At 44.2% G+C, this 16,951-nt stretch overlaps 1 protein-coding gene across 2 annotated transcripts in view; it reads right to left on the reverse strand.

Moving 5' to 3' along the window:
* Positions 1 to 16,951, reverse strand: part of lmbrd1 (LMBR1 domain containing 1) — a 186,213-nt gene that overhangs the window by 37,129 nt on the left and 132,133 nt on the right. For both annotated transcript variants that reach the window (XR_014613121.1, XM_084159305.1), the window contains exons 13-15: positions 14,348 to 14,452; positions 10,785 to 10,934; positions 8,774 to 8,840 (exon numbers count right to left, since the gene is read on the reverse strand). Coding sequence is in view for 1 of the 2 variants with exons in the window: in XM_084159305.1 (XP_084015431.1) it covers positions 8,774 to 8,840; positions 10,785 to 10,934; positions 14,348 to 14,452 (322 nt within the window). In the remaining variant the exon portion in view is untranslated. The remainder of the gene's footprint in view (positions 1 to 8,773; positions 8,841 to 10,784; positions 10,935 to 14,347; positions 14,453 to 16,951) is intronic.

Here is a 16,951-nt window from a genome sequence, read left to right on the forward strand (position 1 = left end):
TATTTCTTTTTTATTTATTATACATTTAGCAGACGCTCTTATCCAGAGCGACTTACAGGAGCAATTAGGGTTAAGTGCCTTGCTTAAGGGCACAGACAGATTTTTCACCTAGTCGGCTCGGGGATTAGAACCAGCGACCTTTCGGTCACTGGCACAACGCTCTTACCCACTAAGCTACCTGCCGCCCTATTCTCCAGTCCTGAGGAACTACTTTCAAGAGAGAGAAGTATCAAACATTCCCGAGTGGCGCAGCGGTCTAAGGCACTGCATCTCAGTGCTTGAGGCGTCACTACAGACCCCCTGGTTCGATTCCAGGCTGTATCACAACCGGCCGTGATTGGGAGTACCATAGGGCAGCGCACAATTGGCCCAGCGTCGTCCGGGTTTGGCCGGTGTAGGCCGTCATTGTAAAAAATAATTTGTTCTTAACTGACTTGCCTAGTTAAATAAAGGTTAATAATAAATTCATTGTTGTTTGATCAAGGTTTTCAAAACTAATGAGTGGAACGTAATGAATTGATAATGAAAGCAAATTGACATGGACACATCTGAGACATAATACTGGATGTGGAAGCTGAATTCTAGTTGACATCTTGCCCCTGCATCACTTTGTCAAGGAGACCTATTGGTCTCACAAAGGAAACACATGTTCACGGAAGAGACAACATTAAGCTGTGATTTAAATCCTCTCTTCCTCACCCTAAAGACACATTGAGGCTCTTCAAGGCTTGGATTGATCTGTGCCCCCCACACTACACTACACTCTACAGAGCAAAGGGCTGGTACTGACAGGGAGAGGGGGGGTGTGTGTTCAAATCTCTCCCCATCCCAATGACAACTCTGGCCTACTCTTTGAAGTGTGGCAACACCATGTCAGTTTCTGGTGGGCGGTCCCTCCCAGTCCCATGTGTTGTCTCAGCTGGACACTTCCTAGTCCGTTGTGCTAACGGCTGTTATGCGAGACGGCCAAAAGAGGCCCAGGCTGGTACTGTAATACCTTTTTCACACTACAGCTCCAACCCAAACCGTACTGTGCTGGCTCGGAGTGTATCTTTTCACATTGTCCTTTCCATCACGGTTCAAACCACTATGGTGGATGAATAATCAGGCCAGCACAGTACAGCTGCACTTGGCTCGGTAGTGTTAAAAGCATATAGGCTGGTCGGAGGAGCCGGCACAAGTTCTGTTGGATAAAAGCCTGGCAGTGTCTCAATAACTTGACATTGGAGATGCTCCCTGGTGAACAGCTAGTGGGCAATGGATGTGGGCATACAGGGAAGTCAACCAAGGGATAACCAGATCCATAAATATACACGCATATATACTGCTTCCATAGACATAATTATATGGCTCTGAGGATAACAGGAGAAATACAATTAGGAGCTCCATATCCTCTTTTTTTGGGCATGCCTTTCGATTCACTTTCCAAACATGTGTGTAATGGTGTTCTGAACATCTACAGGTCATGAGCCCTCACATTCTGATGATACAGTAATGTGGGCTGTATCTTTATGGTGCATCATTGGTGTGTTCATACAGAGTACATCAACATACTGTTCTGCTCTACCACGAGGATGTCCCTGAGCTGCCTAGGTCTAGTGGTGGAAGGATACAGTGGTGGAAGGATACAGTGGTGGAAGGATACAGTGGTGGAAGGATACAGTGGTGGAAGGATACAGTGGTGGAAGGATACAGTGGTGGAAGGATACAGTGGTGGAGGGATACAGTGGTGGAGGGATACAGTGGTGGAGGGATACAGTGGTGGAGGGATACAGTGGTGGAGGGATACAGTGGTGGAAGGATACAGTGGTGGAGGGATACAGTGGTGGAAGGATACAGTGGTGGAAGGATACAGTGGTGGAAGGATACAGTGGTGGAAGGATACAGTGGTGGAGGGATACAGTGGTGGAGGGATACAGTGGTGGAAGGATACAGTGGTGGAAGGATACAGTGGTGGAAGGATACAGTGGTGGAGGGATACAGTGGTGGAGGGATACAGTGATGGAAGGATACAGTGCCCACACACTGCCCGCTCTAAGCATGCTGACCTTGGGAAAACACAGTTAATGAACTGTGGCCTGCTGAACGCAGCGCTGCCGTAGACATACTATAACGGTGGGAGTAGGGGTGGTCTATACCTGCTGGGCAGCCCAACGAGCTGCTAACTCACTGTGGGACCATCATGCAGGGACACAGTGAGGGGCCTCACTACCTCATGAAGACTCTGGATCAGAAATCACCGCAAGTTAGCTTTAAAAAAAACTACAAAACTTTTATTTAGCCAAACATTTATTTTACCCGGTTGTTCTATTGAGATCAATATACCTCAAAGACCTGGCTATCCCCTCAGCCACTGGCTTTCGCTATCCTCTCAACAACTACAGGCAAACTATCCCCTCAGCCACTGGCTTTCACTATCCCCTCAGCCACTGGCTTTCACTATCCCCTCAGTCACTGGCTTTCACTGTCCTCTCAACCACTGGCTTTCACTATCCTCTCAACCACTGGCTTTCACTATCCCCTCAACCACTGGCTTTCACTATCCCATCAACCACTGTCTTTCACTATCCTCTCAACCACTGGCTTTCACTGTCCCCTCAACCACTGGCTTTCACTATCCTCTCAACCACTGGCTTTTACTGTCCCCTCAACCACTGGCTTTCACTGTCCCCTCAACCACTGGCTTTCACTATCCGCTCAACCACTGGCTTTCACTATCCTGTCAACAACTACAGGCAAACTATCCCCTCAGCTACTGGCTTTCACTATCCTCTCAACCACTGGCTTTAACTATCCCCTCAGCCACTGGCTTTCACTGTCCTTTCAACCACTGGCTTTCACTATCCCCTCAACCACTGGCTTTCACTATCCTCTCAACCACTGGCTTTCACTATCCTCTCAACCACTGGCTTTCAATATCCCCTCAACCACTGGCTTTCATTGTCCTCTCAACCACTGGCTTTCAATATCCCCTCAGCCACTGGCTTTCAATATCCCCTCAGCCACTGGCTTTTACTATCCCCTCAACCACTGGTTTTCACTATCCTCTCAACAACTACAGGCAAACTATCCCCTCAGCCACTGGCTTTCACTATCCCCTCAGCCACTGGCTTTCATTGTCCTCTCAACCACTGGCTTTCACTATCCCCTCAACCACTGGCTTTCACTGTCCCCTCAACCACTGGCTTTCACTATCCCCTCAACCACTGGCTTTCACTGTCCCCTCAACCACTGGCTTTCACTATCCCCTCAACCACTGGCTTTCACTGTCCCCTCAACCACTGTCTTTCACTGTCCCCTCAACCACTGTCTTTCACTATCCTCTCAACCACTGGCTTTCACTATCCCCTCAGCCACTGGCTTTCATTGTCCTCTCAACCACTGGCTTTCACTATCCCCTCAACCACTGGCTTTCACTGTCCCCTCAACCACTGGCTTTCACTATCCCCTCAACCACTGGCTTTCACTGTCCCCTCAACCACTGGCTTTCACTATCCCCTCAACCACTGGCTTTCACTGTCCCCTCAACCACTGGCTTTCACTATCCCCTCAACCACTGGCTTTCACTGTCCCCTCAACCACTGGCTTTCACTATCCCCTCAACCACTGGCTTTCACTGTCCCCTCAACCACTGTCTTTCACTGTCCCCTCAACCACTGTCTTTCACTATCCTCTCAACCACTGGCTTTCACTGTCCCCTCAACCACTGGCTTTCACTATCCCCTCAACCACTGGCTTTCACTGTCCCCTCAACCACTGGCTTTCACTATCCCCTCAACCACTGGCTTTCACTGTCCCCTCAACCACTGGCTTTCACTATCCTCTCAACCACTGGCTTTCACTATCCCCTCAACCACTGTCTTTCACTATTCCCTCAACCACTGGCTTTCACTATCCCCTCAGCCACAAGCTTTCACTGTCCTCTCACCCACAGAGCGTCAAATTAGCATTGAATACATAAACATGAGTTTGACATTGGTTACGGAACAGTTTGCTAGCTTTCAGTAGTGGCAATGTCTATAGCTTCATAGTGACGCACTAAAATATCCCATAGTTTTAGGAGCACTACAGTACATAAACTGATGTGGAGCCATCCAGCTGCTGCTGAGGAGTGCTATACAACACTAATAGATTGCATTGTGTTGCTATGGTCTCTTTTTGTCTCCATATTTTGTGTGTGTGTGTGTGTGTAGCTTTATCCAGATACTGCTGGTGGGTGGCGAGGGAGGGAGGGTTACAGAGAGTGACCACAGATGGGAAAAGGCCAAACCCACACAAACAGATTGGGAGGCTGTGATATCTGGCAAGCGGAGGGTGAAAAATAGCGTCGGTTTAAACCGTGAAGTCAACTGGAGATGGATTGATTTGTGGTAACCCCGCAGAGCAACTTCTGTGCAGCAGATTGATGCTTCATTGTGAGAGACAGGAAGCCCAAACTGGATCCAAAATTCACATGATACTGTATTCACTAACAAGTCAAACTGGGTCCAAGATTCAAATACTGTTTTCCTCACTAACAAGGGAGATACATGTTCTGTGCTGCCTCCGTGGCCAATACTTAATCTCTCTCTCTCTCTCTCTCTCTCTCTCTCTCTCTCTCTCTCTCTCTCTCTCTCTCTCTCTCTCTCTCTCTCTCTCTCTCTCTCTCTCTCTCTCTCTCTCTCTCTCTCTCTCTCTCTCTCTCTCTCTCTCTCTCTCTCTCTCTCTCTCTCTCTCTCTCTCTCTCTCTCTCTCTCTCTCTCTCTCTCTCTCTCTCTCAATAAAGAGAATGGTACAGTTGAAAATGCTTTTCATTCGTTGGTAATGATTCAACGGTGCTGAAGTGGTTGATAAACAGGAAACTTCAACCAATTAAACTGATCAACTCCTTTATGTAGCCTTTACTTAAATCATGACACAACTGTTTCTTGTGCTGAGAGAAGAACTGTCTTCGATACATCATGAAAGCTTGGCTGCCTCTCTCTTTGGTTCACTGACATAAAGACAGTAACTACATATTCCCAGCTCAGTTTAATTATAATTCCAGAGCTACATATGAGTGCCCTCCTCTGGATGTGTTGGGCCAAAAGTACAACCCAAGTCACCCAAGCATTACATTCCTCGCTCCCTATAAAGCCTTACTATAGGCCTTCTGTGACTCTGTGAAATTCCCAAACTGCAAACCTTCTGTCAAATTACGTAACTACATGATGGGCTCCCGAGTGGCGCAGCGGTCTAAGGCACTGCATCTCAGTGCTTGAGGCGTCACTACAGACCCCCTGGTTCGATTCCAGGCTGTATCACAACCGGCCGTGATTGGGAGTCCCATAGGGCGGCGCACAATTGGCCCAGCGTCGTCCGGGTTTGGCCTGTGTAGGCCGTCATTGTAAATAAGAATTTGTTCTTAACTGACTTGCCTAGTTAAATAAAGGAAAAATAAATGTAAAACGTCTGTTGTTTGAGAAATCGTACACTAATCCGTAATGTAGTGATATGAATAAGTGCTCAGAATACAATACTTATCTGTTATGTAACACAGAGCTCTCAGAAAGTATTCACACCCCTTGACTTATTAAACATTTTGTTGTGTTACAGCCGGAATTTAAAATGGATTAAATATAAACATCTACACACAATACCCCATAATGACAGGTGAAAACATGTTTTTAGAAATGTTTGCAAATTTATTGAAAATGAAATACAGAAATATCTCATTTACATTTCAGTCAATTAGCAGACACTCTTATCCAGAGTGACTTACAGTTAGTGAGTGTATACATTTTTCATACTGGCCCCACGTGGGAATCGAACCCACAACCCTGGCGTTGCAAGCGCCATGCTCTACCAACTGAGCTACATAAGTATTCACAGCCCTGAGTCAATGTTAGAATCACCTTTGGCAGCGATTACAACTGTGAGTCTTTCTGGGTAAGTCTCTAAGAGCTTTGAACACCTGGATTGTACAATATTTGCACACTTGAAGAATTTTACTTTTTAAAATTCTTCAAGCTCTGTCAAATTGGTTGTTGATCATAACTAAACAGCCATTTTCAAGTCTTGCTATAGATTTTCAAGCTGATTTAAGTCAAAACTGTAACTAGGCCACTCAGGAACATTCAATGTTGTCTTGGTAAGCAACTCCAATGTATATTGGGCCTTGTGTTTCAGGGTATTGTCCTGCTGAAAGATTAATTTGTCTCCCAGTGTCTGGTGGAAAACAGACTGAACCAGGTTTTCCTCTAGGATTTTGCCTGTGCTTAGCTCTATTCCGTTTATTTTTATCCTAAAAAAAACTCCCTAGTCCTTGCCGATGACAAGCATACCCATAACCTGATGCAGCCACCACCATGCTTGAAAATATGAAGAGTGGTACTCAGTGTTGTGTTGGATTTGCCCCAAACATAACGCTTTATATTCAGGACATAAAGTTGATTTCTTTGCCACATTTTTTGCAGTTTTACTTTAGTCCCTTATTGCAAACAAGATGCATGATTCTGTAAAGGCTTCCTTCTTTTCACTCTGTCATTTAGGTTAGTATTGTGGAGTAACTACAATGTTGTTGATCCACCCTCAGTTTTCTCCATTGAACTCTGTAACTGTTTTAAAGTCACCATTGGCCTCATGGTGAAATCCCTGAGCCGTTTCCTTCCTCTCAGGCAACTGGGTTAGGAAGGACGCCTGTGTCTTTGTAGTGACTGGATTTATTATTTGACTTTTGACTCTTGAACATATTTAGGCTTGCCATAACAAAGGGGTTGAATACCTATTGACTCAAGACATTTCAGCTTTTCATTTGTAATTAATTTGTAGAAATGTCTAAAAACATAATTTGACATTATGGAGTATTGTGTGTAGGCCAGTGACACAACATCTCAATGTAAACTAGATTGACCTCAATGACACAAACACACACACACACACACACACCTTGTAGTTAATTACTCCGCTTTTGGCCTTTGACTTTTAACATTCTAACTACTTGTTTTTTTTCATTATGCACAAGCTAATATATCAGTGGTCGCAAAAATAACAACAACAGCCGACCGGTATGTTTGTTGGTGGTTGGTTTTACATTGACTAGACACAGTAAATGTATCTCTTCCAAACTGCTGGTAAACTAATACAGTGATATGGTCTATACACACTAGGAGTTGAAAAATGCAGAGGGTGGGTTGCACCAACATGTATTAGATAGGCCTGTATTAGATAGGCCTGTATTAGATAGGCCTGTATTAGATGGGCCTGTATTAGATGGGCCTGTATTAGATGGGCCTGTATTAGATGGGCAACATTTACAACATCTAGATTAGCTCTAATCTACAATCATTGTAATTTCATTTGATCCAACCCACCCAGTGTGGGTCAATGATAGCCATGACTTCAACTCCACTAGACCACTGTATCCCAGCCCTCACCCTGTGAGCCACCTGCACCAGCCCAGAGCCCAGTGCTTCTTCTTGCCTTTCAGCCTCTCTGTTGGGGGTTGATTTTGTATTGATGATACACTAATACAGTGATATGGTCTACACATGCATTTTAGATTTTGAGTGAAGAGGCGTCTGACAGCGATAGACATTAGAACTCCAACCTCTCTAAAGAACTGTATCCCCATATCTCTCCCTCTGAGCCACCTTCGCCCCTGAGCACTTCCTTTCAAACATGGAAAACATATTTCCCTCTTCCAGTCAAAGTGCAACACACCCCCCCCCCCACCCAGCAACACACTCACATTTCAGTCCACTCCTTTCCTCATTAGATTTCAACACCTTCCTCTCCTTGGTAACCCTGCCTGACAATGTTCTTGGTGAATGTCTATATACTCCTCTTGCCCTCTCAACCTCTCCCTCTCAGAGGCTGCCTCCCAAATGGCAGCATTTCCCCTATATCCCTCAAACTCAACTCTGGACCTCCAAGCCAGTTCCACTGAGTTTTTTCACTTGTTCCCCTCTAATCAGGGACTGGTTTAGACCTGGGACACCAGGTGGGTGCAATTAATTATCAGGTAGAACAGAAAACCAGCAGGCTCCGGACCTCAGAGTTGAATCCCACTGCCCTATAGTATATAGTGCACTACCTTTGGCCATGGCTTATAGGGCTCTCTGTTAAACATAGTGCACTAGGAATAGGGTGCCATTTGGGACACATACCCTATCTAAGACAGGCTCCGCTCTGCCTCGAGCATTAGGTAGGATGAATAAATGATTGCGATCCTGCTCGCTGGAATAGGAATATTCACGTTTGTGTCTGCATGGCTTTACTGTAGTGAGTGCTGAGGAGGCTAGGAGGCCATGTAATCCATCAGTAAATGCTTGTCCTTGATATGAATCCATCCTGGTTGAATAATGAATGATACAGATTACCGAAGAAGGTCTTGTGTACCACTGTTGGGCATGAGGATAACTCTCCTCTACACCGCCATCTCTTTTCCCCCGCTGGAAACTCCTTGTCTGTGTCCAAAATGGCAGCCGAGTCCCTATTTAGTGCAATAGTTTTGACCAAGGCCCATGGTCAAAAGTAGTGAACTAAATAGGGAATAGTGTGCCATTTGGGACGTATGCCTTTTGTGAGAGATTAAACATTGATCATATTATGTAATATGTTTATTATATATTACATTCTTCCTTCTTAATTCTGGGTCTCCTTTCCTCTGGTGGACTGGTAGGTCTCTATGTATGGAAAAAATATAGCATCTTGCTGTACTGCTAGAGATGGCAGTCTTCGTGTGTGTGTGTGTGTGTGTGTGTCAGTGTACGTGGTGTGTGTATGTATGCGTGTGTGTAGATGGCAGTCTTACCTTGAGGTGCATTGGCATCGCAGTTCTTGGTAGTCCCAGTGGTATTACTCCCTAGTGGCATCGGGCTCTGATCAAAAACAAACAAACAAACAAAACACACACACAAAAAGAGGCATGTTTCTCTTCTCCATAGCAAACAAAGTATCCAGTACTGTTTGTTTGCTATAATATGAAGGATGTGCACTTAAACTAACTGAGCGTACACAGTTTTCCATTAAACTCAAAAGCAATCCAGGAAATAAAACATGTATGTATGGTAATCATACTGGTATGTGTGTTCCACCAAGGTGTGTAGCTAATGTAGCTAAGGCAGCTAATATAGCTAATGCAGCAAATGCATCAAATGTAGCTAATGTAGCTAATGTAGTGAATGCAGCTAGGCAGCTAATGCAGCTAATGTAGCGAATGCTCCGAATGTAGCTAATGCAATGACTGTTTGTTATCATATTTTGGTGTACTGCCATTTACATTTAAAAGCACATGTTTATCCTTCAACCAACCATGAACCAAAGCCAAGTTTAATTCCATGACAATTGGCCAATACCCTAGACAATACAACAACTAAAACAGGACATAATCATTATGAAGGAGAAACAAAGAACAAGCCAATAGAGATTCAAATCAAAACAAAAGGAATGGCAGCTGTTTACCAGACTGAAATACATTTCACTGTCAGTACTGTACATTATATCCACCAATTTAGAAGGATATAACCAAACCTCACTCCTTCAGGAGGATTCAGGACGACGTAACCCTCACTCCTTCAGGAGGATGTAACCCTCACTCCTTCAGGAGGATGTAACACTCACTCCTTCAGGAGGATGTAACCCTCACTCCTCACTCCTTCAGGAGGATTCAGGACGATGTAACCCTCACTCCTTCAGGAGGATGTAACCCTCACTCCTCACTCCTTCAGGAGGATGTAACCCTCACTCCTTCAGGAGGATGTAACATTAACTCCTTCAGGAGGATTCAGGAGGATGTAACCCTCACTCCTCACTCCTTCAGGAGGATGTAACCCTCACTCATTAAGGAGGATGTAACCCTCACTCCTTCAGGAGGATGTAACCCTCACTCATTAAGGAGGATGTAACCCTCACTCCTTCAGGAGGATGTAACCCTCACTCCTCACTCCTTCAGGAGGATGTAACCCTCACTCCTTCAGGAGGATTCAGGTGGATGTAACCATCACTCCTTCAGGAGGATGTAACCCTCACTCATTAAGGAGGATGTAACCCTCACTCCTTCAGGAGGATGTAACCCTCACTCATTAAGGAGGATGTAACCCTCACTCCTCACTCCTTCAGGAGGATGTAACCCTCACTTCTTCAGGAGGATGTAACATTAACTCCTTCAGGAGGATTCAGGAGGATGTAACCCTCACTCCTCACTCCTTCAGGAGGATGTAACCCTCACTCATTAAGGAGGATGTAACCCTCACTCCTTCAGGAGGATGTAACCCTCACTCATTAAGGAGGATGTAACCCTCACTCCTTCAGGAGGATGTAACCCTCACTCCTCACTCCTTCAGGAGGATGTAACCCTCACTCCTCACTCCTTCAGGAGGATTCAGGTGGATGTAACCATCACTCCTTCAGGAGGATGTAACCCTCACTCCTTCAGAGTTTGTTAGGTTTAATCCACCCAAATTGACACTGAAACCTAAATGGAAGAATGTTAGGGCAGGGCTTAAGTTATAAATCCCCTGGTTTCCTACTACAATGGTTTAGAAGGAGTCGCTGGTATTAATGCCAGAGAGATGATGAATGAGGCTGGGTATAGGGGTGAACTGTAGTGGTGTGTGTGAGTGATGTGGATTTATGCTCATTAAAAGATATTTGCTCAGTTCTAACCTTATTAAAGACTTGTTTTTTTACACAAGATTTAACCCCCCCCCCCCACACACACACACACACACACACTCCACACCCCCACACACCCACCCACCCCCTCCACACACACACACACACACACACACACACACACACCCACCCACCCAGCCTGTGGTCACCTGCAGCAGGTAGTTCTGACTCCCGTACATGACGTACTGCGGGGCCAGGCTGTAGATCATGAAGCTGGTGTGAAGGACAATCAGCAGTAGAATCATGCAGAGGAAGAGGAGGGCCTGGGGACGGGTTCTCTTGGGTCTGATCTTGTACAGCTGACAGACAACACATTACAGTTAGATTAGTATGTCTGCTGTCAGACAACACATTACAGTTAGATTAGTATGTCTGCTGTCAGACAACACATTACAGTTAGATTAGTATGTCTGCTGTCAGACAACACATTACAGTTAGATTAGTATGTCTGCTGTCAGTTAGATTAGTATGTCTGCTGTCAGACAACACATTACAGTTAGATTAGTATGTCTGCTGTCAGACAACACATTACAGTTAGATTAGTATGTCTGCTGTCAGACAACACATTACAGTTAGATTAGTATGTCTGCTGTCAGACAACACATTACAGTTAGATTAGTATGTCTGCTGTCAGACAACACATTACAGTTAGATTAGTATGTCTGCTGTCAGTTAGATTAGTATGTCTGCTGTCAGACAACACATTACAGTTAGATTAGTATGTCTGCTGTCAGACAACACATTACAGTTAGATTAGTATGTCTGCTGTCAGTTAGATTAGTATGTCTGCTGTCAGACAACACATTACAGTTAGATTAGTATGTCTGCTGTCAGACAACACATTACAGTTAGATTAGTATGTCTGCTGTCAGACAACACATTACAGATAGATTAGTATGTCTGCTGTCAGTTACATTAGTATGTCTGCTGTCAGTTAGATTAGTATGTCTGCTGACAGTTAGATTAGTATGTCTGCTGTCAGTTAGATTAGTATGTCTGCTGTCAGTTAGATTAGTATGTCTGCTGTCAGTTAGATTAGTATGTCTGCTGTCAGTTAGATTAGTATGTCTGCTGACAGTTAGATTAGTATGTCTGCTGTCAGTTAGATTAGTATGTCTGCTGTCAGTTAGATTCGTATGTCTGCTGTCAGTTAGATTAGTATGTCTGCTGTCAGTTAGATTAGTATGTCTGCTGACAGTTAGATGTCTGCTGTCAGTTAGATTAGTATGTCTGCTGTCAGTTAGATGCGTATATCTGCTGTCAGTTAGATGAGTATACAGTTGAAGTTGGAAGTTTACAGACACTTTAGCCAAATACATTTAAACTCAGTTTTTCACAATTCCTGACATTTAATCCTAGTAAAAATTCCCTGTTTTAGGTCAGTTAGGATCACCACTTTATTTTAAGAAGGTGAAATGTCAGAATAATAGTAGAGAGAACAATTTATTTCAGCTTTTATTTATTTCATCACATTCCCATTGAGTCAGAAGTTTACATACACTCAATTAGTATTTGGTAGCATTGCCTTTAAATTGTTTAACTTGGGTCAAACGTTTTGGGTAGCCTTCCACAAGCTTCCCACAATAAGTTGAGTGAATTTTGGCCCACTCCTCCTGACAGAGCTGGTGTAAGGTTTGAAGGCCTCCTTGCTCGCACACACTTTTTCAGTTCTGCCCACAAATGTTCTATAGGATTGAGGTCAGGGCTTTGTGATTGCCACTCCAATACCTTGACTTTGTTGTCCTTAAGCCATTTTGCCACAACTTTGGAAGTATGCTTGGGGTCATTGTCCATTTGGAAGACCCATTTGCGACCAAGCTTTAACTTCCTAACTGATGTCTTGAGATGTTGCTTCAATATATCCACATAATTTTCCTTCCTCATGATGCCATCTATTTTGTGAAGTGCACCAGTCCCTCCTGCAGCAAAGCACCCCTACAGCATGATGCTGCCACCCCCGTGCGTCACGGTTGGGATGGTGTTCTTCGGCTTGCAAGCCTCACCCCCTTTTTCCTCCAAACATAACGATGGTCATTATGGCCAAACAGTTCTATTTTTGTTCCATCAGACCAGAGGACATTTCTCCAAAAAGTACGATCTTTGTCCCCATGTGCAGTTGCAAACCGTAGTCTGGATGTTTTATGGCGGTTTTGGAGCAGTGGCTTCTTCCTTGCTGAGCGGCCTTTCAGGTTATGTCGATATAGGACTCATTTTACTGTGAATATAGATACTTTTGTACCTGTTTTCTCCAGCATCTTCACAAGGTACTTTGCTGTTGTTCTGGGATTGATTTGCACTTTTCACACCAAAGTACGTTAATCTCTAGGAGACAGAACGTGTCTCCTTCCTGAGCAGTATGACGGCTGTGTGGTCCCATGGTGTTCATACTTGCGTACTATTGTTTGTACAGATGAACGTGGTAACTTCAGGCGTTTGGAAATTGCTCTCAAGGATGAACCAGACTTGTAGAGGTCTACAATTTCTTTTCTGAGGTCTTGGCTGATGTTTTTTAATTTTCCCATGATGTCAAGCAAAGAGACACTGAATTTGAAGGTAGGCCTTGAAATACATCAACATGTACACCTCCAATTGACTCAAATTATGTCAATTAACCTATCAGAAGCTTCTAAAGCCATGACATCATTTTCTGGAATTTTCAAAGCTGTTTAAAGGCACAGTCAACTTAGTGTATGTAAACTTCTGACACACTGGAATTGTGATACAGTGAATTATAAGTGAAATAATCTGTCTGTAAACAATTGTTGGAAACATTACTTGTGTCATGCACAAAGTAGATGTCCTAACTGACTTGCCAAAACTATAGTTTGTTAAAAAGAAATGTGTGGAGTGGTTGAAAAACGAGTTTTAATGACTCCAACCTAAGTGTATGTAAACTTCCGACTTCAACTGTATCTGCTGTCAGTTAGATTAGTATGTCTGCTGTCAGCGAACACATTACAGTTAGATTAGTATGTCTGCTGTCAGTTAGATTAATATGTCTACTGTCAGTTAGATTAGTATGTCTGCTGTCAGTTAGATTAGTATGTCTGCTGTCAGATTAGTATATCTGCTGTCAGTTAGATTAGTATGTCTGCTGTCAGTTAGATTAGTATGTCTGCTGACAGTTAGATTAGTATGTCTGCTGTCAGTTAGATTAGTATATCCGCTGTCAGTTAGATTAGTATATCTGCTGTCAGTTAGATGAGTATGTCTGCTGTCAGTTAGATTAGTATATCCGCTGTCAGTTAGATTAGTATATCTGCTGTCAGTTAGATTAGTATATCTGCTGTCAGTTAGATTAGTATGTCTGCTGTCAGTTAGATTAGTATGTCTGCTGTCAGTTAGATTAGTATGTCTGCTGACAGTTAGATTAGTATGTCTGCTGTCAGTTAGATTAGTATGTCTGCTGTCTGTTAGATTAGTATATCTGCTGTCAGTTAGATGAGTATGTCTGCTGTCAGTTAGATTAGTATATCTGCTGTCAGTTAGATTAGTATGTCTGCCAGCTAGTTAAAAACAATACAGAATGTCTCCTAGGAAGTTATAGAGACAGGAACCATGCAGTTATAGATAGTATGTCTGAAAGATAATCGTGGAAAAAGACAGAAAGCAGGTTAATCTACCCCACATAGGATGTAGCAATGAGATTATATAAAATCTATTATGTGAAAGGGCGAGTGTGTGTGTGTGTGGGGAGCTGTCCTGTCCTTACCCGTATCCAGAAGAACCAGATGCCCATGTTCCTGATGCCGGCCATGGAGGTGAACACAAAGTACATGGTGATCACAGTGATCAGGACATAATCCAACGGGAACACCTGGCAGAAATCAAGTCAAAGGTTAGAGAGCGAGAGAGCGAGAGAACGAGAGAGCGAGAGAGAAAGAGACAGACAGACAGACAGAGAGAGCGAGAGAGAGAGAGACACAGACAGACAGAGAGAGAGAGCGAGAGAGAGAGAGACACAGACAGACAGAGAGAGAGAGAGAGACAGAGACAGAGACAGAGATAGAGACAGAGATAGAGAGAGTGTGATAGCTCCCAACTCATTCCTTTTCAACAGGGCATCATCACAGTATCCTGAGGGAAACCAACCACACTCATCGGTGTATAAACACACACATAGTGATAGTTGTGTTGAGATGGGGCAATTAGCAGCAGTAGTCTGCTGTAATGTAACACTCTGTCCTGGCAGTAGTCTGCTGTAATGTAACACTCTGTCCTGGCAGTAGTCTGCTGTAATGTAACACTCTGTCCTGGCAGTAGTCTGCTGTAATGTAACACTCTGTCCTGGCAGTAGTCTGCTGTAATGTAACACTCTGTCCTGGCAGTAGTCTGCTGTAATGTAACACACTGTCCTGGCAGTAGTCTGCTGTACTGTAACACTCTGTCCTGCCAGTAGTCTGCTGTAATGTAACACTCTGTCCTGGCAGTAGTCTGCTGTAATGTAACACTCTGTCCTGGCAGTAGTCTGCTGTAATGTAACACTCTGTCCTGGCAGTAGTCTGCTGTAATGTAACACTCTGTCCTGGCAGTAGTCTGCTGTAATGTAACACACTGTCCTGGCAGTAGTCTGCTGTAATGTAACACTCTGTCCTGGCAGTAGTCTACTGTAATGTAACACTCTGTCCTGGCAGTAGTCTGCTGTCCTGTAACACTCTGTCCTGGCAGTAGTCTGCTGTAATGTAACACTATGTCCTGGCAGTAGTCTGCTGTAATGTAACACACTGTCCTGGCAGTAGTCTGCTGTCCTGTAACACTCTGTCCTGGCAGTAGTCTGCTGTAATGTAACACTCTGTCCTGGCAGTAGTCTGCTGTACTATAACACTCTGTCCTGGCTGTAGTCTGCTGTACTGTAACACTCTGTCCTGGCAGTAGTCTGCTGTAATGTAACACTCTGTCCTGGCAGTAGTCTGCTGTAATGTAACACACTGTCCTGGCAGTAGTCTGCTGTAATGTAACACTCTGTCCTGGCAGTAGTCTGCTGTAATGTAACACACTGTCCTGGCAGTAGTCTGCTGTAATGTAACACTCTGTCCTGGCAGTAGTCTGCTGTCCTGTAACACTCTGTCCTGGCAGTAGTCTGCTGTAATGTAACACTCTGTCCTGGCAGTAGTCTGCTGTAATGTAACACACTGTCCTGGCAGTAGTCTGCTGTAATGTAACACTCTGTCCTGGCAGTAGTCTGCTGTCCTGTAACACTCTGTCCTGGCAGTAGTCTGCTGTAATGTAACACTCTGTCCTGGCAGTAGTATGTTGTACTGTAACACATTGTCCTGGCCCATTAATCCTCAAAAGTGTAGCCAAGACAATGGAGAGTGTTGAAATACGAGGTGTGTGTGTGTACAGTGGCTTGCGAAAGTATTCACCCCCCTTGGCATTTTTCCTATTTTGTTGCCTTACAACCTGGAAATAAAATGGATTTTGGGGGGGGTTGTATAATTTCATTTACACAGCATGCCTACAACTTTGAAGACGCAAAATATTTTTTATTGTGAAACAAACAAGAAGTATGACAAAAAAACAGAAAACTTCAGCGTGCATAACTATTCACCCCCCCCAATGTCAATATTTTGTAGAGCCATCTTTTGCAGCAATTACAGCTGCAAGTCTCTTGGGGTATGTCTCTATAAGCTTGGCACATCTAGCCACTGGGATTTTTGCCCATTCTTCAAGGCAAAACTGCTCCAGCTCCTTCAAGTTGGATGGGTTCCGCTGGTGTACAGCAATCTTTAAGTCATACCACAGATTCTCAATTGGATTGAGGTCCGGGCTTTGACTAGGCCATTCCAATAAATTTAAATGTTTCCCCTTAAACCACTCAAGTGTTGCTTTAGCAGTATGCTTAGGGTCATTGTCCTGCTGACAGGTTTCCCTCAAGAATGTCCCTGTATTTAGCGTCATCCATCATGCCTTCAATTCTGACCAGTTTCCCAGTCCCTGCCGATGAAATACATCCCCACAGCATGATGCTGCCACCACCATGCTTCACTATGGGGATGGTGTTCTCGGGGTGATGAGAGGAGTTGTGTTTGCGCCAGACATAGAGTTTTCCTTGATTTTCAAAAAGCTCAATTTTAGTCTCATCTGACCAGAGTACCTTCTTCCATATGTTTGGGGAGTCTCCCACATGCCTTTTGGCGAACACCAAACAAGTTTGCTTTTTTTTCTTTTCTTTAAGCAATGGCTTTTTTCTGGCCACTCTTTCGTAAAGCCCAGCTCTGTGGAGTGTACGGCTTAAAGTGGTCCTATGGACAGATACTCCAATCTCCGCTGTGGAGCTTTGCAGCTCCTTCAGGGTTATCTTTGGTCTCTTTGT

The sequence above is a fragment of the Coregonus lavaretus genome (assembly GCF_964263955.1).
Source record: "Coregonus lavaretus genome assembly, chromosome: 1".
NCBI lineage: Eukaryota > Metazoa > Chordata > Actinopteri > Salmoniformes > Salmonidae > Coregonus > Coregonus lavaretus.